Genomic DNA, 24,089 nt, shown 5'->3' on the forward strand with positions numbered 1-24,089 from the left:
ACCCTGATGTTCCTTATTTCTGTGTGGCATTACAACTTTTTGGTTCTTGTGTTGTGTCTTCCTAATGATGACAATAGATACGAGTTATACTTGGTATTTATGTCTTTAAAGGACATAATGAACTTGATTACTGTCAATATTTTGTATTCTGCTGTCTCTTGTTGCGTGTCTCAGGTAATACTACAATATCTGAAAGGTATCAGAGGAACATTTTTGTCTTTGCAGTTCATTTACTTTATATACAGTGAATATCGATGAAAACTGATGAAATATCAATGTGGTTATGTGGAAGGAAAAAAAAAAGACAAATAACAGTAATCTGAACCCTCTTTTTAGATATCCAGTGTATTGGCTTCAAAGAAACCTGCTGTACTTCTCACTTTGGTAAGTCATATTTGGAAAGTACTACATTTCTTCAATAAGGATACCACTTTATGCAGCATTTCTTTGCACTGTCATTCTCTATACTTTCCTCCCCATCTTGCACCAAATTAGAGGTCATCTGTGTATAATCTAGTTTTATGGCCCCCTCATGGTTTCAAGATTTGTAGCCTCTGGCCTCATCCCATCTGCATTCTGTCTGCCAAAAGCTGTCTTGGTTTTCTGGTAAAAACATGACAATTATCAACCATGATGGCCTACCTACACTGACTCCAAACTCCCTTTTCCTTTTGTGCCATTCTTCTCATGTCATGAGCATCTTTGGGCCTTTCTGTGGGAATCTCACAAGGATTCAGGGAATACTTTTTTTGCATAGAGTGGTTTAGTAGAACAGCTCCTGGGAGGAGTGAGGCAATATCAAATGCTTGCTAACTATTTTGAATGGTGCTTGCTTATTTCTTGAGAAGAAGCATGAATGAGTGGTGGTGAAGACTGCAAGTTTCTCCTTCCCATCACCTCTCTCCCAGCTACTCCCCTGCTTTACAGGTGTTTTGTAAACTCCTACTATTTGTTTTATATTCTCTAATATTTATAAAAATTATTTGCTGACTCTGAGTTTTCCCTTACAGCAAATGCAGTGGCAGCTCCTGGGTTTCTTGTTTTCCCATGATAGAGACCAGACAGAAATCATAACAAAAAAATCCCTCCTTAGGAAGTTACATGGCCTCAGATCTGAATTCTTTATCCATTAAGAACAGAGGCCCTAAATAATTTTCAGTCTTTCTTTCACTTATATTTGTATACACATGTATACTCTTAAAAGATGCCCCTATGGCTTAATTTCATATTCTTTAAGAGAAATTAGAGAAATGGAATGTTTGACTATCTTGAGCTTCTTACTGTGCATTTATTTCTTCACATGGAGTTGTTGAGTAGTTATCACTCTGGGGGCATCCTGTTGTAATCAGGAATTTTCACATAATTTGTGGCTGAGAGGAGGGTGCTGTGGTGCTTTCACATTCCTCCCACTGCTGTGAAGAAGTATTCAGAGAAGGGAAGAGCACTTCTCTGCTGCTGAATGGAAACCTGGTCCTCTCCTCCTGTGGTCTCGTTCCAGAACTGCTGCTCTGCAGGGTTCCCAGGCACATGTCAGAAGTGTTCATCTGCTGTGTAGCAGCCAAAATACTCTTGCTTATGCTGCTTGCTTGAATGGAAAGCTGTAGGGGAGCAGCAAGGAAATTTAAATAGTAACAAAGCAAATTTAAATTGCCAAGGCATGGCATAATTATTTCAATTTTAAATTACTTCAGAAGAGGCCTTGCTTATTTTTCATTCTCTTGCCCTGTATAATTATATTATAAGGTCTCACACCTCCCTCCCAAGGCATAAGAGCATTAGAAATCAAAGCTTGTCTTTTTCCTAAACAGCACATCCTGACCTGAGTTCTGTGCTGGTCCCCTATGGAACTGATTTTTTCTTATATTGGACTGTGTTTGAACAAACAGTCATGGGTTTTCTATTTATAGTGATTCAGGTAAACTTATGTGTAAGTTTTCCCAAATACTTACTGTAATCAAGTTCTCCCCATGATTTAAATTTTAAATACATGTGTTTGGCTCAGAATCACAGTCCTTTTTAATCTTTTTCCTCCCAGCGTGGTGTTAATACTGATAGTGGAAATGTCTCCAAAGAAGCTTCCTTTGAGGGGATCAGCCAGTAAGTGACACAGCTTTTTTTGTACATTAGTTGTTACATGTTTATGTTGAATTCATTTTAAATTTCAAATTAAATTATGTTTTTTCTTGATGGAAGGATGTTGAATGGCAGATCAGATGCCAAACAATTTATTTCCAAAGAAATTTTGATACGTGTTTCTAATGACTTGAAATGCAGTCAGGTTTTTTTTTTTTTTGGAATCTCTCTTGCATCTAAGTTAATCCAAATTTTCTCTTTGTCTGTGTTTATACTGTAACTATTTAAAACCAAATCCTCATACATCCATTTCCTCTTTTGGGATTGGAATATTTGATTTTCAGATTGAAGAAAAATTAATCTTTAAGAGTAGCCTCCTTCTCTTACTGAGTTTCTTGTACGTTATTAATCTAGATATTATGGATTCTGGTAATGCACAGTCTTCTGAAAAAAACATTATATTACAGGTGTAAAATAAATTCACAAATCAGAAGAAAAAGGAATAATCATTTTTCTGTCTAGATGTGAGCTTTTAGTATCCTTAATGCTGTCTTTTTTATGAAGTTTGGCTACTAGTGAGGTGAAAATGTCTTCCTGCGTGCAGTATTTTGAAAGGGAAGTAAATAGAAATGCATCACAGCTTGCTCTGGGATGTGAGGATGATGGCCTCAATTTTTAATGAAATAAAACTGTCTGTTCTGTTATGATATCTTTTAAAGAAGATAATTTTCTGTTTTTAGCTCAAGTGTATAGCAAAAAAGAAACAGACTCCCCTCATTAAAAAGCCTGTTAAAATAAGCAGTTGTGCTGAGATGTTGATCATTGACTCCCAGTCACCTCACTATATTTTTTTCCATCCTCCTCTGTTAATAGCACGTTAATTCTACAGTGAAGATGGTAGGGCACAGAATTTGCTGCAAGTCTGGGCACTCATTTGTATTGTCTGAGCATGCTTTCTGTTGGGATCATTTCTTTGTGTCAAGTGATCTGAAATCTGGAATCTGATTTCATAATTACTTAGGTCTCCCCTCTGTATCCTAAATGGGAATGTCGTGGTTCTGTCAGGGATGTTGGAAACAAGGTGCCAGGCACACCTGGCAAAAAACATCTTTTGGTGCCCACTGAGTTAAGTATGAAGTATTCCACAATACATGCAGGTCACTTCTCACGAGTGTTTGGTGTCCTCTCTGCTGTTACAAGCAGTATGAGTTCTGTTGCTTTGCCCAAATAGATGGTCATACGCTCTCCACTTACAGGTGGACTCAAAAATCTGTGTGGAGCAATATCTCCAGTTTTATCTGATACACCTCCACGTGGAATACAAACAGGTATTAGCTTCACCGGCAGCTCTTTATTGGAATGATGTACAAAAGTCTGTTTGACCTACCAAAACCCCCCTTTTTACTCTGAATTTCACTAAACTCAGTTTAAAGAGCTTAATTAGTGGCCCATTCACTAGTCAACATTAAGCTAGGAAGCCACTCCATCTAGCACTTCATTTGAGATTTTAATAGAGTGTCTCCTATGACACTGAATGGTATTTAAGCGTTGGCTTCTCAGTGAGTGCTGGACGTGCTGTCCGTGTGCTCCAGGAGGAGTGCTTCTCCATTCTTAGCAGGGATTTCCAGCTGTCAGCAGATATTTCTCTTCGAGACTTGGCACACGTTCATCCCTCTCCACCCCTAGGCATTGGGTCATTCATTTTGCTGCCTTTGACAGGTCTGGTTGGTGCCTTCCCCTCTCAAGCTCACAGTATGGAAGAGCATGCACTGATTTTGTTGTTGGATCTGCTCCCCTCTTCTGACAGGGACCATACCTTCAAACTACTTGTCACTCCAGTCTTTCTTTGTTCTGTTTGTGTCTCCTCCTGGGCTGTGGTGGCTCTGGTGAGCTCGTGCTTGGTCCACGTGCAGGGGGTAACTGGGGGTCTGGAGGAGGGGGTGAGCTTCCTTTTAAACTCTGCTTGCCTCAGAATTTTGTAATTGTCTATATAAACCAGTCCATTTTATATTTGTTTTCAATACAGACCCAAGTCAAATTTAACTTTCCTGCTTTCCTGTTTCTCCACCTGTCTTGTAGCAAATATTTCCTTTAGAAAGATATATTTCAGATGTGTTGATTGCTTCCAGGAGGATTACACCTAGAGCAATGTGTTCCTTCAAAGTGTGCTCCCTCCTGCCTACCTGTGGCTGTGCTTTGTCCTCAGCTCAGCCAGGCTCTGCCCTGGCCATGATGCTCTATTTTATGCCTGTTTGTTTTGTTTTCTGGCTTCCTGGCTGAGATCTGTTTTCTTGCTCGGACCATTTTTTGTTTCTCTTGCTTCCATATGTCTTTTTTTCTCCTAAGCTGACCTGGCCCAGTGGGGGTGGGGGGCGTAGGGAGTGTTTCATGATGGATAATAATGAAAATAATGTCTGATTTCCTGAAAAAGGTGAATCTTGCTCTCTTTGCAGACTGTTCATCTGCTTCTGTCAGAAGCTGTCTTTTTCTTGCCCTAGTGATTTTACTTCCCTTCCTTACTTTTTGAACCTTTTGAACTTCTGGAACATTATTACTTAAGCTATTTGGTTAATTTTTCTACTGTCATAAATAGTCATTTGAGACAAAATGACTGCTGTGGTTGTGGGTTATTTCTGTGCCCTGAGGATCACCCTGAAGTTATTTTTGTCATGCTAGCAATAGCTAAGCTTGATTCTATCCTGATTATAGAATCTTATTATAGTGGTGAATTATTTCCTGGTTTCCATTAGTTTATGTGTAGCTCTCTCATATAGCAAGGGATGTTGCCCTTCAGAAAAGCTGGTCTGTTGCTGCAGGCTGTGGAACAGAGGCCAGTGGTACATGGAAAGTTCCCTGCTCAGCAGAGGGTCACTGAGGGACCAGCCTGGGACAGGGATTGAGACAGGAGACCTGGACCATGTCCTGGTGCTACTCCTGGTAACTCCCCTCATGTCAGCTCTGTTTGCAGCTCCTAGGAATCCTGCGGAAGGGGATTGCTCACTTGCCCCAGGAGGCTGAACCATAGAAGGCAGATTTCTAAAGTAGTTCTAGTGCTTTCTTTTCTAGAAATTCATACTCTATTTGCTAATAGAGGCCAGTTCTGTGTTTGCAGGTTTTTCCCCTAATTCACGGATCCATTCTTCAAATGTGCAGGATTTTCTTTCATCTAATCATGTCAGTTGTGTATCCCTTGTAAAAATGCTTTGAGAGGATGTGACTCACCATACAGAAAATGTATTTTTAACCTGTAGGGTTGAACAGTAATGTACCATATACTTTAAATCACTGTTGTATAAATCTTTGCTCACTGTGTCGGCAGGGTTTTTTTCATCCTCAGAGTCAATTGAGGTAAATGATGGACAGTTTAAGCAATGTACTTAAAGTCCTGCAGTGAATTCTTCCTTTCATATTGGATAGCCAAATCAATTCATTAGGACAAAGACTCTCCATGCTGAAGAAGAGAAGAAAATTCTAACATTGTGTATCAATACGTTTTAGATTTTTATCACTCTAGACACACAGAGTGTATTCATTAAACTGACAAAAAGAGGTCTCATTATACAGTGCTTTTATATGGGTGGTGTGGATTTCTAGGGTTGTTTTAACTAATGAATTTGTCTTGCATGTGAAAGGACAACTGAGTATGAAATCAATTTGGACATGCCTTAAAGTGTAGTATTTCTTAGTTCTGCATTGATTGAATGGGAGCATTAATATGTTACAGATTGCAACTGTAGCAAATGCCAATTTGTTTTCTTCCTCAAGACCACATATCTCATCATCTAAGTCTTGTCAATTTGCACATTGCAGAAAAATGTAGAATTAGATTGCACTGCCTAATCCTCCTAACATTAGGGTAGTACATGTTTTGTTACGAGTAAGTTGTTTTCTGTCTAGTGAGATCAAAACTTTGCTGGGAGGCCATGGTCAGGGGATTTTATGTAGGGGTTTGTGCACAAATTATGTGAATGAAACATAATACTGTTGGTGGTGAAAAGCTCTTCCTGTTGAGTTTAAGCAGTAACTTTCAGGATGTGGTTGGTTTGTTTGGCTGTCTTGCTGGTACATGTCCTGGTGCTGGCCAGGACAGGGTTGATTTTCTGCAGTGTCTGGGAGGGAGCACAGTCAGGACTCAGGTGTTGCTCTGTCCCAGCTCATGTCAGTGCTGGGGCTGGGGAAGGGATTCTCTCTTGCTTTGGAGAAAAAGGGTGTTCCTTCCTGCAGGGAAATGTGGTGGGCAGAACGGTCCCATTGGGTGTTTTGTCAAAGGTTTTCCATGTAAATATTTTCTTTGACTTACACCTTTTGTTCTTAATTTTGTTGCTGTTGCTGTTCATTTTCTTATCTCATTGCTGTTTCCAGAAAATTATTCTTGTATCAACCCATGATCTTTGCTTTTTGTACTTCCACTGGGAGGGGGAGGGGAAGCAAGTAGCACTGTTGTTCTAGTGGGAGCACTAAAGAAAGAAAATGGGACTACTTTTGAAGGACTATTCTGCTCCAAAGGTTTGAAAGTTCAACTCTGAACAGCTACAAGACCCTGTTAAAGTGAAAAAATATGTGACAGCGGAAAAGCTGTGGCAGTTCCAGAGGGGCACAAAGTTATGCAATGTGCTGGGGTCTGGCTGTGATTTATCAGACACTAGACAACACCCTCAAGGGGAGGAGGAGGAGGAGGAAAGCAGAGCAACAGGTGCTGTGGGCACACTCCCACCTGCAGCTGAGCCAGAGGAACAGCCCGTGCCAGGAGCAGTTGCACCTGTACAAAGAAAGATATCCAAGACAATTTGCTTAGTGAGGGATGAAGAGGAAGCAGGGCCCTCACAACAAGAGGAAGAGGCAGAGCCAGAGATATTCACCCAATCCCTATCCCTAGGTGAGCTGGGAGATGTGCAAAAAGATTTCATATGCCAGTTGGCAGAGCCCCTGGTGACCCAGCTGTTCCATGCTGGAATATTGTGTCCCATGATATGAAATCAAGAAGTGAAGCCAAGCAGCTGGGATCCGTGTCTCAGGATGTGGAATTGACCAGGGAATTAGAAAATGAACAGAAGCTCAGCCTCTAGAGTCAACTCCTGTAAAGCATGAGGGAAAGGTATTCTCTCAAGGATGGTCTAATAGTGCAAAGAGACAAGTGGAACCCCGTGGAGCAAGGTATCCAGTACCTGAGAGAGTTACCTGTGCTGGAGGTACTCTGTGAGTATTCAAACAAGCACTCCCTATAAATCCAGATGACATCCAGTGTACACAGCCATGTCGTGGAAGTTCCTATGGAGCATGTCATCACTGTGTGCCAACTCACTGGCTGTGAGCTCATGAAATAACAACAGTCAGTGGATAATTTGGTTATCAAATGCAAGATATATGAAGAAAGTATTTCTTACCCACCACAGTTCTGCATCACACCCATGGAAACACTGTCCAAGGTTGTCCAACAATTTAATGAAAGTGCTCCCCTGCTCAAGAGAGAGGGGACACACCATGAGGCAAGCTATGGTTTTAACTGCATGATCACAGAGAGGATATGAAGAAGTGGGATGGAAACTCCACCCCTGCCCTGGGTGCTCAGGTATGTGAGTCAAAAGGAGGAACAACCATCACAGGAAATTAGCCAAGGATAAAAGCAGCTCCAGTTTCCAGTGGATAAGTCCTCAGACAGAAGGGCTGATGTTACTTTTTATCAATTGGCACTGAAGCACAGCTCCCCTGGCACCCTGAGTGCCAGTGCTGGGCTGGATGTTCAGAGAAGTCCCTTCCACAGTCCTGGCCCTGATGCCGTGTGGAGTAAGGGGATGGCTCTGGTCACACCTTGAATAGGAAACCCCAATTGCCCAGGGATCTGGAAAGTTATCAGGAACTGGCCTGAAGGGGAAAATTTCAGGTCACCATCATAAGGGAGGAGAAGGTGAGTGCTGAGGAGGCCCCACCATGTAATCAGCTACCAGAAAAGGAAAAGTGATGTGCTCTCCTCACTGCTGTACCACAGGGATCACTGAAAATGGAAAGCTGCTGCAGGGAGTCCTAGACAATGAGTCACAAAAGCTCCTGAGGGACGAGGTGGATCAAGTCAGGTTGCAGAGCTGAAAGCCTCCAGATGGCCTTGGATGTCACTGAAAGAGAGAAATGGCCAACACTGCCTCTGCACTGGCTTGTGGTGGTGGCAAATGCCCTGTGGGGGTGGCTGGAGTGGTGGGAAAAGAGCAGTTGGCAGCACAGAGGGGAAACCCATCAGGGCTGCTGAACTGTGGCAGAACATCAGTGCCTGGGCTGAGACCGTGGCTGTCCAAGTCCTTCCTGTGGGGCTGCAAAGGACATCACAACAGCAGACAGGTGGATTGGGCTGCCAGATTAAAGGGTCTCAGCTGGATCTGGACTGGTAAGGCTGAGTTATTTCTGGCTTGGTGGGCCCATGACACCTCAGGTCGTCAGGGAAAAGAGGCAACATCCATATGGGTGTGGATCGAGGGGTGGCTTTAACCACAGACTCCATCTCCCAGGTTATCCATGACTGAAACGTGCACTGCAGGCAAGCAGGGCCAAAGGAGTAAAGCCTCTGTGGTGTGAGGGACCATGGGGGAAGTATAAATAGGGGGAGGCCTGCAAATTGATGGCATCATGCTCCTGCCAGACCCACCAAGGCAAGCTCTGTGTGCTGACAGTGTGGAAACAACCACTGGATTCTGGAGATTCATTCACACCACTGCCTGAGGCACAGTCCTTGACAAACAAGTCCTGTGGTGACATGGCACCCCAGAAAGAGCTGAGTCAGGCAGCAGGAGTCATTTCTGAAATGGACTCATGGACACCTTGGCCAGAGAGCCCAGGACTGGGAGGGTGTTTCATGTTCCCTGTCACAGACCTGCCTCTGGGAAAGTCGAACGCTGCAATGGGCTGTTCAAAGCCACACTGAAAGCAGTGGGTGGTGGGACCTTTGGACATTGGGACCCACATTTAGCAGGGCCCACCTGGGTAGTTTTCACTAGAGCTCTGCCAATGGAGCTGGCCCTGTTCAGTCAGAAGCTCCACGACCTTAGCAGGGGATACAGTCCCCATGATGCATATGAGAAATGTGTCAGGGAAGGCAGTGTGGATTTGTCATGCCTCAGGCAAAGCCAAACCCATGTGTGGGACTGCTTTTGCTCAAGGACCTGGTGGTTGATGAAGAGGGATGGAGAAACATGATATCCACCTCGCGGGGATTTGATTTTTGGGTGAGAGCAGTTTGTAATGTTGAATTGTATAATATTGGTTGCTGAATGACGCTGTCACTGTGTGCCATTGCTACCACAGACAGTAGGTAGGGATTGCTCAGATACCAGTTGTGAACTCCTGCTGCAGCAGTCAGCAGACAGCACACCAGCTCTCCTGACGTGGGTGACATCTAGGATACATGTACACACAGCCATGGACCCATGCATGTTGTTTACACCCCTTCATGTCATTGCTGGGGCCAGGAGGAAGGGACCCTCTTGCTTTGGAAGAGAAGAGTGTTCCTTCCTGTTGAGAAACATTTTGGGCAGAACAGTCTGCTGTTTTGTTTATTGTTGATTTTTTTTCCATGTAAGTTGTTTCTTTGTCTTACACCCTTTGTTATTAATACTGTTGCTGTTACTGTATGTTTTCTTACCTCATTGCTGTTTCCAGTAAATTTGTCTTACCTCAACCCATGATCTTTGCACTTTGTGCTTCCAGTTGGAGGGGAAGGGGGCAAGTGAGTGGCAGTGATTCTGTGGTTTTAGCGAGAGCACTAAATTGGACAATACTATCCCTAAACCAACACAGTAAGAGTAAGTGAGATTAAAGCATGATTTGAGTCATCAGCCTTTGAAGTCTCACAGTTATAAATAGGTGGCTGCTCACACAGGACCCACAGCTGCCACGAGGTGGGTGGAGCTGAGACAGTTCTGTCCTTAATCTTTGATTTCCTTGAGAAAGTGGCCTACAATATTCTCTTGCACATATGGGCTGATGTGTGTCTAAGAGGTCTAACATCTTGTTTTCTAGTTGGCATACATCAGAAAGTCTGTCTTTCAGGTGAGAGAGAGAACTTCTGTTCAGCTGATGACCTGGCTCTTCTCCACCTATCAGCACCCTCCTAATTCAGTCCTGCTGCTTGTCTGTGAGTTTAATGAGCTTCCCCAGTTGACAGCAGATCAGAATTTTAAGGAACTGCCACACAGTAGGCATAGTAGGTGGTCCCAGCCAGCAAGACTTGGATTTCTGGCAGCACAAAGACAGTTCAAGAAGAGCTCTCCCTACTCTGTGAAGAGAGCTCACCATCCCCTAATGTGAAGGTCTACATACTAAAGCAGCACAGAATCTGAAAATTATAAAAGCTAAAACCTGAGGCGTGGTCAGGAAAGATAAAATCCAGGGACTGAAATGGCTTTTCTAAAAGAGTGAGCTGCTGTAAGTCTACATCAGTGTACAATTTTCCCCCCTTTTCTGAATGCTCAGGTGAGACAGTCTTCTTTTATGAGGTTTCTATTTGGCTCATTTAATTTGCTTGTGATTTCATCCATTTGTGCTTGTAGTTAAAGTGATCAATTCAGTTTTTTGAGATGTGGATTTTCAGAGTCAAAGTCAGCTGCCTTCTGTAACTGCCCTTCCTTGTGCTTTATTTTCTTTTGTTACTTCACAATAACCATAGCTTACTTCTGTTTGCGTAGAGCTGCTGTTGGGCACTCCAGTGCTGCGCTGTCTCCTTACATTTGCCTTCATTGATCAGTTTTCTGTCTGACATACTGATGACATTACTGAAAGGTTTTTTGTCTCTTGTTACAGCTGCATCATAATTCTCTGTCTTGGTTTTCTGTGGTGCTGTCAATTGGTGTGTTCTCCAGCCACACAGGGAGCTCAGGCTTTTGGGTTCTTAGAATATTCATAGATTGATTTTACTATGTCATTCATATATTTTCTTCTGTATAAATTTGCATTTTACTGTCTCTTCCATTGTAGAATTATTTCTGCATTGTTCTACAAAAGTGATAATTTTTGAGATGGTGATGATTAAATTGAAAACATGCCCTTTTGATACTTTGTTGTTTCCAAGTGACCAATTTTGTTATATAGTGATGCACTGTTCTGTGACTGGTGGGTGGCTTTTTGTCTTGAATTTTTTTACAGTGATTTCCCATTAATACCCATAATATTGAATACCATACAGCTTGTTCTTGTTGAGTGTTGTAATAAGTTTTTGGTTTGAGCTACTATCCTTCTCCTTATTAGGATTTTTTAAGTTTATGAGCATCTGTTTCTGAAAAAGAGAAACATAGGGGTTTATTTTCTGCTTTCTCAGGACACAGGAAGACCTTTACACAATTAAAAGGGACTTCTAAGTAATTTTTTTTTAATTGGATTTGTGCTTTCATTGGTCCCTTCTGAGGTATAAAGAATGGTTAATAACCTGGAATAGACTTAGTTTTTTCCTTCAAAAATGTGGGAAAATGAACTGTTGCCTCATAACATTCTTTTGAAGAACAATTGGGAGCTTGTAGCATTTTAATTCTCTTGAATACCCTAACTTGAGAGCCAACAATCCTGAGCAGACAAAAATATCCTTGATGCAGAACACTCCTTAGGCATATAAATTGTAAGCAAAAAAAACCCTTCAACAATGCTTGAAAATCCATTTGTGTTCCACCTAATTACTCAGCTGCTTGCTCTATTTGCCACTGTAGTGTTATTGTTTCGAGACCCTCAAAATCATTCCAAGAATGCATGAATTGTTCATGTAGAAAATAAACAGAAAAATAGTGAAGTGTCAGAGGCCAAGGCGAGTTGGGAGCTTCTGCTTTGCCTCTTCTGCAGATTGGAAAAGACATGGAGAGGTCATTTTCCTTTTCACCATCCTCTAAGCAAGCTTGTTTGTCACATGGCCACCTCTGTGCATACAGAAATGGGAAGGCTTGAAAGGATGAAATCTGCTCTTTGCTGGGTTTAATTTCATTGAAGAGTGTTTGAGGAACAAAGTAAAAATCACAGAATAATTTGGAATGAATGCCTGGAGGTCAGTCTGGTCTGCCCCACAATCACAGCAGTGAACTGATAACCTAACATTTTATTGTTGCCAAAAGAAGTGTGATAAGCATGTCTCAAACATATTGTTACACTGGCTTCTGCACATTCTTAAAATTATGTATATGGTTTAGTCTCATGTATTTTAAAATTGAATGCATTCTTCTCACTGGGTTCTCTGTTGAATTCCCTTACAATACTTGTTTTCACTTTACTGCCTTAGAGAAGATGTGGTTAAAAAAAAAGGAGTATGTAGTCTCTGCTGTTGTGGCTGGCTGCTTTTTAATATTAGTGTCTTTGGGTTTTTTTTAGATTTAATGTCAACAACAAAATTCTTCATCCTGAAATTGCAGAATGGTGAGTAACATAAAATCTTTTTCTTTGAGCAGTGTTGAGCATGCTTATACTGTACCATTGCTTCAGAGACGTTCCCTCAGCTGAAGCCTCCTACTTTACCACAGGAGTTTTAATTTTAAATTGATTTCATGTTATGGACTGGAAATAATTGACAAACATAATAATAGGGCAAGGTAACAGTATTGAAAACCAAAGAATTTATGTAACATTTCTTAAGCATTTTATCTGGATACTCATTTCTCTAGGATGTGCTAGGGTTTAAGTCACATTCGTGTAAATATGAATTTGTATGAATGGGGGAATTTATGTTCTAGCAACAGAAATCAAACGTAGATCAAAACTCTGTCTAAACAGGTAGTATTTAATTAGGTGTTATTTCTTCTCCAGGATTTATTTTAACAGCCTTTATTTTGTTGAATTATTATTCATATAACTGTACTTTGTAATTCTGCTGTAGCCTATCTGAAACAAACAAACTAGATGTGTGACTAAGTGCAAAGCTGCTCCATTTTACTAGTTATCCTCTTTTGGTCAACATTGCTGACTTTGTCCACGTGGATTGCTCCGACTAAGGTTCTCTAGTTTTCCATTTAGAAAATTACTGAAGAAACACAGTAGTGGATGAAAGAACATAGTAGTGGTTTTTTGTTAATGAATTGGGTTTTTATCTAAGCTTTTTTTGGGTGCATTAATCTAGAAATGAGGAAGCAAATCCTTAGTTAAGACAGATAAGGTTAAAACACAAAACACAGGTGCACCCTCTGACTACCACTGTTGCAGAGTATTGTATTGCATGCTACTACATATTATGCTTTTTAATGCTTATTTTCAGCACATATGCTGAGAACCATCTTCTGCTGTCTCCATCCACAGCTAATTGCCAGCTTGAAAACTGTGGAGATGCGTGGTACAGAGATGTTTTTTGAACATCAGTGATTTTGGAACATTTAGACTTGTTAAAAGGTCACGTATCTGTTGTGGCAGATATTTTTCATTGCTTGGCAGGACATAAAGCTGCAAAAGGGAAGTGGGAAGGAGGGAGGCTTTGTGTAGACATTGTTCCATCCCTGAGTTGTGGGGGGGCCTGCAGCTGTGGTGGTGGACTCATTGCTCCTGCTGACGAGTGTCAGGGGGACTGATCTTTAGATCTGTTCTGTCCTTCTAGAGTTTGTGCCATGCCTTTTCCTAAACAGAGAGGTTATGTTGTAGGCTTGTTTTCTGAATTTAAGAGAGGTGAGGAAGAGGATCTGGAGAGGGCCTGTCTGATTTCCAAGCTTTGCACTGAAGGCACAGCAGGACAACAAGGACAGAGATGGCAATTTTAGCTGCAGAAGGCTTTGGAGTAGGACTACAGGCTTTTTTCCAAGGTAGCTTTCAGGTTGTTTCCATCCACCTTACCTCCGTGGATTCAGTTAAAGGGTGATTAAATCTTCTTTAGGAAGCTCAGGTAAGGACAAACATGTCAGTGCCCTGGAGGTTGTACTGAGAGAGAAGGAGCACTGAGGCAGTAGAAAGGCAGCACCTGGAGCTGGGGTGGAAGGAATCATCTCTTCAGTAAATTGTGAGTGGCAGCCTGGAATTCTGATTCAGTTCTTCCTGCAGCCTGACAGAAGAGGGATGCTTGGTGTGCACCTTCCCTACACCTGGCTTTCAAGAAAAGCGAATTCTAAGTAAAGAAAAAGTTTAGATTTGTATTCAGAGATGTTTAAAAAGGCTTCACTGAGTTTGGTGGCTTTCATTTTAAGTCAGAAGTATGTTAAAGATGGTTGTTAGGATTTAAGTGTCTGGTGCAATTAACATGGGAAGGATAGGTCATGTATATTAAAGCTTACTAAAGTAGAAATCTCCTTTGAATGTCAAGTTACCAGCCAAGAACGTTTGTTTGGAAAGCAATATTTTTAGAGTTAAGAACATTTTTCTTTTAGGAAGATGAATTCTTGTGGGTTATATTCTGGGGTAGGAAATTGCATTCTTTGAATCATCTCCTTGCAGGGAAGCGTTTCATTTCAGATTTGGCAAACTCTGAACTACTGTGTTTTACATGGTACTTGTCAGAAAAACTTTGCTCTATGCCATGCTGTCAAACTGCCAGCTAGAGATGAAATGGCTGAGCTTTCTGAACCAGCCAGGGGGAACTGGGAGCTACAAAAGGCAACTCTAGTATTATACAGTCTTCTAATAAAATGCAGAAAAAATGACAAGAGGCAAAGTGTTTGTGGTTAAGAATCCGTTGCCTCTCTTGTTTACTTTTTCAAGATGTCATCATTTTCTGACTTGGTATGGAACTTAAAAAAGCATAATTCAACCTTACACTGGACTTCAGCAGTTTGCAGATGGTGGTTTTTTTGGTTTTTTTTTCATTTTATGGTATGGGTGTATTTCCAAACAAATTTTAAAACTTTCATTTTAAATTTAAAGGCTTCCACTTCAAATTTCATAGTAAATGGGTATGCTAAGTATTGATTCCAGTGTTTTGAAAAGAAAATGCCATCTAACAGAAGAAAGAATTCAAACTTGTCTAAATTATCTCCTTAGCAATCAGGAGTTTTTTTGACACCTACACTTAGCCAAATGGCCTTTTGTTCCTCTAATTTGCCAGTGTCTATCATAATCATGTTGTTGGCAGAAGTAAACATTTGGTAATTTGCAGCTTTGTGCCTGTATATACTGTATTTTCCTGTAAACTCAGTGAAAATGGAGTTTGATAGTTGTATGTGGAAGATTTCATATGTTCTGGTTTTCTGCATTATTTTGATGGAAAGCTATAATTATTTCTTTGTGAAAACTGATCTGTATGTTAATATCTTAAAACTGTGCATTTGGATTTTTTTTTGTTTGTTTTCAGAGGTTTTTCTATCTATGCTGTAAACCTCTTAACATTTTTTTGAGCTCCTGTCTGTGATGTTCATGCACCTGTCTTTCAGAATTGTACTGTGATGCCTCTCCTTTGCATATGTGCATTGCTGTGTTTGCTGGCATTGATGCTAATTCAGTTAACAAGTTTTTATGCAAATATATCAACTGTGATAGAGAAATTTCTATAAATAAAATGTGGAAAGGTAACAGCAGAGGTGAGAAAGGGTAAAAATAAGGCAGGCCTGTGAAGTCTGCCCACATGGGCATCATCCTTACATATTAGGTGGTCTGTAAATCTAATATTTCCTGAAGGAAAAGGAGGAGTGGACATTCCCGGGTGTTTTCCAAGTATGTCACAGAAGGGAGACATTAAGGTTGTACACATGTAATAAAAAGCAGCAAAACAAGCCAGCTGATAAAACACTCATCTGATAACTGGAAACAAATAATTCTGGCAGCATTATCAGAGCTGCAGAATGCACATAGAGAGCCAATTTATGTATCTTTGAGGAGAGCACTTGTTTAGGAAAATACAGTTGAGTTGTGTGAGTTTCAGCCTCATAATTGCCTCAAATTCTATATGCTCTTCACCACTTGATTAGGTCATGCATGTAATTTGGCATCCAGACATTTAAAATGCCCAAATGCACTTTCGGGATTGAAATGATTCTTGTTTATATTAAAGTTTCTCTGTCCTGCTGGATGACTGACATGGGTGAAAAGACCAGCTGCTCATATGGCTAAGTGAAAATAAAAGTAGAAAATGTGTGTAAAAGGAGAATGAGAAAGAAGAAATGTTTTTACACTGGTAAAATGAAGGGGGGAAAAAAAGGTGAAAGTTTTAGGTCAGTCCTGACACTCAGAGACTTGTGCTTCTATTTCAACTAGATTGCACTGAGTGGTCCCCCTGCTAATCTGAGGAGTGGAATCTGTACATTGTGGCAATTTGCATTAGCTGGAGCCTGGAAGTTATTTGTTCCCATTAAAACGTTAATGCATTTATGCAGAGGCTGTAACTGGTCTAAAGTCTGTTTTTAATAGAATGTTGAAGTTTGCATTCATGAAAAAAGGTGGGATTTTCTTCCTGTCCTTATTTTGGAAGTGGGGGAAAACATCATGAGAACTGTGGACACTCATCACAGGATTGCCCTGAAGTGCCAACCACTGCTGTAAACCTGGCTTGGGAGGGTGCTGCTTTTTGCACTGTCAAAACAGGGAGAAGGTGGTGAAACACAGGCTCTTCTACCAGCCAGACATGATGTGGGAGCTCCATCAACAGCACCACTGTAACCCAGGAGCCCCGGGTCCGGTGTAGGGTGAAGTTGATCCTGTTCCCTGCACAATCCTCTCTTCTCCTTCCTTCTCTCCTTCACTCCTTGCATAGTTTTTGTTGGTCTCAGAATGGCTAAATATTTTCTGTGAAGTATTTCAGTGCCTGACCTTGTGTAAATGAAGGAGCTGCATTGCATAAATAGTCAGTCTGAGCCTGAGCATGAATTTCTATATTCCAACAGATACCTGAGAAATTGTGATCTCATACAAATATCTTGATCGTGAAGCCTTGTGCCCAAGCCAAGGGAAATGGTTTCTAACACTGTTTGCACTTGCTGTGGAGCAGTTACTAACTTTTATTACTAGCAGATTGCAACAAAGAGATTAGACAACTGAATTATGAAACAACCTATTTTTCGGGCAATTGCAGATCATGGATATGTACTGTATACTGAAGGTAATATAAAGGCACATCAAACAAATATTAAATTACCCTGCTAGCACATGCAGTCTTCCAAGGAATAGGATTAAAAAAAATTTAAAAATCTATACACCTTTGCTGCCTCATTCTAACAGAAATATATTTGAGCCACTCTTTTTTATGTCTTGGCTGAAAGACAGGAGTGGAAGCTTGTTTCCTCGCTCACAGTCAGCAGATTTTACCATCTCAGTGTAATTTTTTCACCTGGGTGTGCATTTTAAAACCTTGTATTTCTCGTTCTCAATTGCATAGTGATTATTTTGTGTCACCTTCCATTTGACTAAGAAAGTCAATCCACTCCCCTCTACAAGTGTTCCTGTTTGTAAAAGCATTCTGATCAATATCAGGATTTTACGAAGGTACCTTTACTCTTGCCAGGAGAGTTATGTTTGAAGGGAGTGGCTGTGCTATAGAAATGCACTGTCTGTGGAAAATGCTGTAATCTCACATCAGAAGCACTGCTGGCTGAGAAACCTGTTTCTGGACTCATTGAACTCATTAAAACAAACTACAGAGCAGAAATACAGTAAACAGTTCTCTACAGCAGTGTGAAGAGGAGCATGTTACAACAAAAAGAGGGGTCTTGGTGGCAGTTTGAAAGTGTAACATTTATGGTTCTTTGCAACTGCTGCAAACCCTGAAGTGCAGCTCGAAAACATGACTGACATATTTTCATACAATTCAATAGACGTAGTTCTGTACTTTGTAAACAGTATGTGTGTACTTCACAGCTGCCTTTGAAATGGGCATAAAAAATACCAGGAATTCAGTTTGTAACAGTGGAAGGAGTATGTGGTGTTTAATAGAGGTTATGGAACTGTGTCTGCTTTACTGTGCATGTCACAGTCAATAGCTGCTTTTGTTGGAAGTACATGGTAGAAATGCATGTAGAGAAGAGTTAAACGGTGCATTTTTGACTTGAGTTCAGAAAGAGTATCAAGGCTCATAAACATACATGAATTCAGTATCTCATAAAGCACAAAGAGTAGGATAGGGTTTTTAGGGTATTGGTTTGTTTGGGGCTTTATGTTTTTTATCTTCCTTCAGAAGCATGTGAAAGAATGGACATCATGGCTGTAATTACCGCTGCTGTGGTTCCTGAATTCGTGGTTTGGGTTTTTGAATACCAAAAAAAATAGCATTTTTTCACACCACCCCTTGCCCACCTTTTGAGGTGTTGCAAATAGGTGGGAGTTGGGATTGTGAACAGAAATTCTGGAGCTCTGGGAATTTAAATATGTAAAATAGTTTCAAATTGTGTTTAAAAGAAAATCAAGCATACTTGTACAAATGTTCCATTTGAAGTAGTGTTAGAGTTATTACAAATGCAGAATTGCATTGGTTTTGTTCTTAATGTATTGTAGAAGAGTTGAAAAAAGGTTGGTTGAGCCACTTGTTTATAAGTATTAAATAGGGCAGGCTGATATTTGAAATTCTTGTGACTTGCCTTTGTAAGATTGTTTTGCTAATGCTGAATCAATGCCAACAATACTTTGCTGTCATGAATACTGTAATAGCTGTTTGCTCTTGAGGTGTACTTGATCTAATCTTATTATAGGTGATGCATATTATTTTCAGGGTTTTTTCATTTTGCATTCTTTAGCTGGGAAGTTGCAGTCTAACATGCTATCTGTTGTTCTTCTCTTTAAGTCGTGTCATTAAGACAGACATGGAGTTGGAAGTTCTGCGCTACACCAATAAAATCTCCAGTGAAGCTCATAAAGAGGTAATGGATCTTTACTGTTAATAATTTTTGCTCTTAGTGTAGCAGTGGTACTCAGAAAATGTCCCCAGCAACCCAGAATTGCTTAGTAATAAAATAATGGAAAGGCTGGATAGAAATAAGAGGATAATATCCCTCCTATTACAGCCCAGTAATGTACCTTGCATTGTCCTTGAACTCACTGGTGCGTTTGTGATGTGTGAGAAATGAAGTGTGGGTTTGGGTAAGAGCTCACCTCAGCAGAAGGTGACCTGCTTGCAGTCTATCTGTTCTGTGTGCACAAATACCTGTATCATGACAGAGAAATAAAAGATCAAGATTATTCAGGCCCATGTGCAGCTCTGAAAAGCATAACTAGCAGGTAACCATTCCCAGATCCTGATGGACTGGGGGAGTGTTTCCATGCACAGTGTAGGACAGGGAAAGGATTCCTCAGGGTGCTCCTGAGAGCTGGCTGAGTCCCTGGGGCAGTGCTGAGCCCTGCTGTTCTGTTGCCATACCAGCGTGGCCATGACAAGTCCAGGCTCTCAGCGAGGCTACTCAGGTTGGACCTGGCACTGCGCCAGGGGAGCTGCACCTCTCCTGGTGGTCACGACAAAACCACCGTGCGTGTCAGTCCTGCACTCCATAGAGGGATGCAGATCTGCCCATGAGTTCTGAGAGTGGTGATGAGCAGGGGGAGTTCAGGTAAAACTGGCTGATGAGGTTACTGACTCAGCTGTTGTCTTGGCTCCTGCTCCTCAGATATCCAAACTATGAAGGGGAAGAATGTGCTAAAATGAATATTGTAAAACTGAAAACTCAAAGGATAGTAATTTTGCATTCATATTCCTTGTTTTTTTCGTCATTCTTGAATAACCTTATCACATCTGAGAGTATTTTTTCCGTAGAGCAGCTGCCTAGAACTTCTATAATACAGAAACAAAGTAATAAAACTTTCTTAGTAAATCTGAGAACAAGGATCAGATTTATGATTTGTAAACTGGTGTTAACTCTAGTAGTTTTCTGTTGATTCAGATTTCAAAGTATAAAAAAGACTCTCCCATGTAGGATAATGCAGTTCATAGCTTTGTTTTGCCTAAGTAGAACAAAAGGACTTGCTGCCATGTTCACCACAGCTTTCACAATTGAACATTGGTATTTTGATGAGCTGCACTTCGTTAGGATGTAGTAGTTTGGCAATTAAACTTGCTTTATTGCTGGAGACTGCAGGCATTTTTAAAGATTTAAGTGTTTGATTCCAGTGTAGTTTTAAAATGCATGTACTGATGTAAATTTAAATGAAGTACAGATGATATTTTTGTAATATAGGTTTCTCTGGAGATAGTCATAAGTCATAAATTTATAAATATGAGATTTCCTCCTGCTATGATGGTCCCATGCTAATATGTATCTTACAGGTAATGAAGGCTGTAAAAGTAGGAATGAAAGAATACGAGATGGAGAGGTAAGAGTTCTTACACAAATTATAATAAAAAAAGATAATATCTTGGTAGCAGGGGGAAAAGCAATAGCTGAGACAATGCAGTAGCATGGATTCAGTTGAGACTGAGAGTTCATTGGTTTTTGAAGGCCATTGTAAGTATTATTTTGTTATTTTGAGGTGGTACTTCATCTGTTTCAAACATGCATTTGATGAGGGGTCGTTATTTTTTTGGTTAAGTGTAGCATATCTCTCTTCCTGGAATTACAGTAATTTACAGAAGCTTGATGAAATAGCTGTTCTCATTGTTTGAAGCCATCCAATAAAACTGTGTTTATGGTTAAACATTGCCTTTAGTCTGGTTGTGCTTAGAAGGCTGCATGAGTGTGTGTTTAAGAGTCTTATGAAGGGCTGTGTGCAACTACATTTTGCCTGCAATTACAAGACAGCAGTACCTGTACTTGGCCTGCACAAGGAGCTCAGATTACACATGTGATGGGTGTTCTACAGCTGCTGAGAAGTCAATAAGAAAGCAGCAGATATCTCTTATGTTGAAAAGAATGTGCTGTACAGGAATCCAGGAGGGGTTTGCTCGTCCTAACTGATACACTAATGATGTGTCTAGATCTAAGGAAAACATTGCTTCCTCTCTTGGATCAATATTTACATTAGATCATCAGCATTTATCATATAAAGCATAGTTTTGATCATCAAGTCCATTTATTTTTAGCTTGTATATGATATTTTCAATTTTCAAAGTATTTATATAATGAAGAAATAGAAAATAGCAGCCATATGTCAGTTACTGTTGTTTCTTGGCAGTAATTTTTCAAAGGCTTGTAAGCAGGCTAGAGAAGCACCCAGGGAAGGGAATATAAAGAGATGACAGCATTTGTCATCAGGATTTCAAGGTAGCTCAAAAGACAAATAAAGCCCTTAGAAGATACTAATGTACCATTTAAGCAGTTTAAATTTCTGAAGACTCTATAGGCTCATGCCTATAATTTGTCAGTGCCTCAAACTGCATTTATATATACCACAAGGTAACGGGGGAAAAAATAAATTGTTTACATTCTGTCTTTATTTTTGAACTTTTGTGTTTGTGTTCATTTTACTCACTGACCATGCTATATGTGCTAATAGTGAAATTTTGGCTCTGGAAATTATTAGCAATCAAAAATTTCCCTAGAGCAGAATTTCTTCTCAGGTGCTTTTCAATGCCAATTTGATTTAAATGTCACACAACAAGTACATATATAAACACTCTTCTGTAAGTCTACAAGGTATATTACCTTTTTTCTCCAGGACTTTCATTCTTCCCTGGCTAACTCCTTCCACACACATCAAATATTTGAAAAGATTATTTGTGTCTTTCAACTGAAAAAAAGAAATAACTTAAGCAGCTACCACACCTATTTAAAATTGCCTTCTATTCTTCCATAAATCTTGATGGATTACACTTTTTGAAATTTTGAGTTTGAAGTTGTTTAGCTAATGAAAGAGGTCTTGGCAGACTGCTCTACTGTGTCTGCCTTGGAGACTATAATTAGAATTTCAGTTTCTTTTACTGGTGAAATTCATCCCTGCACCTGTTCCTTTAGGGGAAAAGGGCCCTAAAAATTTAAATTGTCTGCTATTCTTCTGTCTGCTAGGAAGAATAATGGCAGAGATCCCAAAAGCAATTAAAATTGTCTATTACTGGATGTAGGACTTAAGTGTTGCCTTTTCTTTGTCCATTTGGTTAAACACTGGTAAATGATTTTGAACCAGTAATGTGTTAATGCTGAATATATAGAATATAAATGCATTTAACTGCAGTCAGCCCTGACTTCTTTTCTGGTTTCATATTATTTAACTTTAATGTGTGGTCGGTTGACTTTAAGGAGACAGCCAAGGCAATTATCTACAAACAGTAATTCACAGCGTGTGTAATTGCATATAAAGTCATTTTGGTAGGTCAGATTCTGGGTTTTCTCTGAAGCAGTTTGTTTAGTATTTGTGCTTATCTCATGTTTAATTAATCTTCTTTAATTAAAGGCTTTTAATTATGAAACTGCTCTGTAGTGAATATATTGTTCAAAATACAGCAAAATGGTAAAAAAATGTCTTCAACTTGAGAAGTGTGTGAATAAAATCTGTGACTCCAGCAAAGTTGAGTGTGAGTATATAGACAAAGATGTTTTGTGTATATATATAAATACACTGGAAGTACTAATTAGGACTACAGTTATCTGTTTCAGAGTGCTCTGAAGGCCTGGAGATAACTTCTCTAGATTAGTGTTTATCAATTTCTAGATTTCATCTGTGTATTATCAAATTAAGTGTGGAATCTTCTGTTCATTGCCTCATTTGTTCCCTTTTTATTAAAAAGAATATTTTTACAATTGGGTGGCTACTTGGAATGTCAGTTTGATTGGGGAATGATATGAAAGTGTATGCTGTAGCAACAGGTGAGTGACATCCTGCATCACGAGTTCTGGACACAGAATTTATCAGCTGTTGTATGTATTGCCCTTTTTGTGGGGGTTTATCCTCTTCTTAATAGTACTGAAGGTCCAAATGTCCAAAATATCAGAATAAGACTCTCCAGCACTGAGGCTGTATTAAAGAGGGCGTCATTTATTCAGGCCTGAGGTTCATGCTGGAGATCCTAAACTAACGTGGACTCGTGGTTCTATAAGTGTTTCTTATATACAGTTACTACATGCATATTAAAATTTACCCATTACCATAAATCCCACCCCGTGTTCCCAGAGGTTCAGTCCTTTGTTTTTTCTGTCATGGCATTCTTGAGACAGATGTCTTATTTTCTTCCAACTGTCCTTGCTGAAAGCAGCTTTTGCATGCCTTGTTTCTTTGCTAAAAGCTTCACTGGCACGTTAGAAGTAATTAACCCTTTTGGTGTCGCTGTGATAGGTGTGTGTGCACACTCCTGGGTTCATTAGATGATGATGTATTTATTTCTCACTGCCTTGAGGATGCCAGGCAGCAATAAACCAACCCTAAACAGCCATTCCCTTGTCCCACACCCCCCTGGATTGTGTGACTGTCTTTGAAACCTCTGTGGCTGCTGAACATGGCAGCACCTGGGGGTTACCAGCAAATAACTGTGATTGCAGTGCCCATAACCTGGGGCCTGATCCTGCAAGTGGAGCCTTCTAAAACAGAGGAGCATTGCCAGTGTACCCCTGTACAATGCACAGGGGGCATTGGCTGGTGCACAGGGAGCATTGGCTAGTTCACAGGGAGCATTGGCTAGTGTACAGAGCAGACAGCGTGGGCAGCAGGGGAGGGCATTGTGCCCCTCTGGCCCTCAGTGAGAGCCCGGCTGCAGAGCTGCCCCAGCCTGGGCAGCGCAGGAGGGACCTGGAGCTGCTCAGAGAGCCCAGAGGAGGCTCCAGGATGAGCAGAGGATGGAGCAGCTCTGCTGGGAGGAAAGGCTGGCACAGCTGGGATTGTTCACCTGCACAGGAGAAGCTTCTATTGTGACCTTCCAGTAGCTCAAGGGAGCTACCAGAAAGATGGACAGACACTACTTACAAGGGCCTGTATTGACAAGACAAGGGGGGATGGCTTCAAACTGACGGAGGGCAGGGCTAGATGGGATAGTAGGAAAAAATTCATTGCAAGGGGAAGTAATTGTGAGGATTTCGTAGCAGTTAATACTGAACTTAAACTCCACTCTGCTCTAACGGCAATAATTTGAAGAACAAAATGGCAAGAAAGCAGCTACAGAGGTTTTTTCTTGTTGGTTTACAATGCTTACAGCCTATTTTTATGCCTTGCCTCTCTTACCAGCTGAGGCTGATAAAAATTCTTTATCCCTATTCTTTTCAGTGCTGTCCCTGATTCCAGAGCAGAGCTTGGGCTCTGAGCTGAGTTGTTGT

At 40.6% G+C, this 24,089-nt stretch overlaps 1 protein-coding gene across 2 annotated transcripts in view; it reads left to right on the top strand.

Moving 5' to 3' along the window:
- Positions 1 to 24,089, top strand: part of PEPD (peptidase D) — a 145,737-nt gene that overhangs the window by 24,687 nt on the left and 96,961 nt on the right. For both annotated transcript variants that reach the window (XM_041490575.1, XM_041490574.1), the window contains 5 exons: positions 337 to 384; positions 2,036 to 2,097; positions 12,403 to 12,447; positions 18,707 to 18,782; positions 20,180 to 20,226. In XM_041490575.1, the coding sequence (XP_041346509.1) occupies positions 337 to 384; positions 2,036 to 2,097; positions 12,403 to 12,447; positions 18,707 to 18,782; positions 20,180 to 20,226 (278 nt within the window). The remainder of the gene's footprint in view (positions 1 to 336; positions 385 to 2,035; positions 2,098 to 12,402; positions 12,448 to 18,706; positions 18,783 to 20,179; positions 20,227 to 24,089) is intronic.

The sequence above is a fragment of the Pyrgilauda ruficollis genome, unplaced genomic scaffold, assembly GCF_017590135.1.
Source record: "Pyrgilauda ruficollis isolate IOZ18807 unplaced genomic scaffold, ASM1759013v1 scaffold124, whole genome shotgun sequence".
NCBI classification, from domain to species: domain Eukaryota; kingdom Metazoa; phylum Chordata; class Aves; order Passeriformes; family Passeridae; genus Pyrgilauda; species Pyrgilauda ruficollis.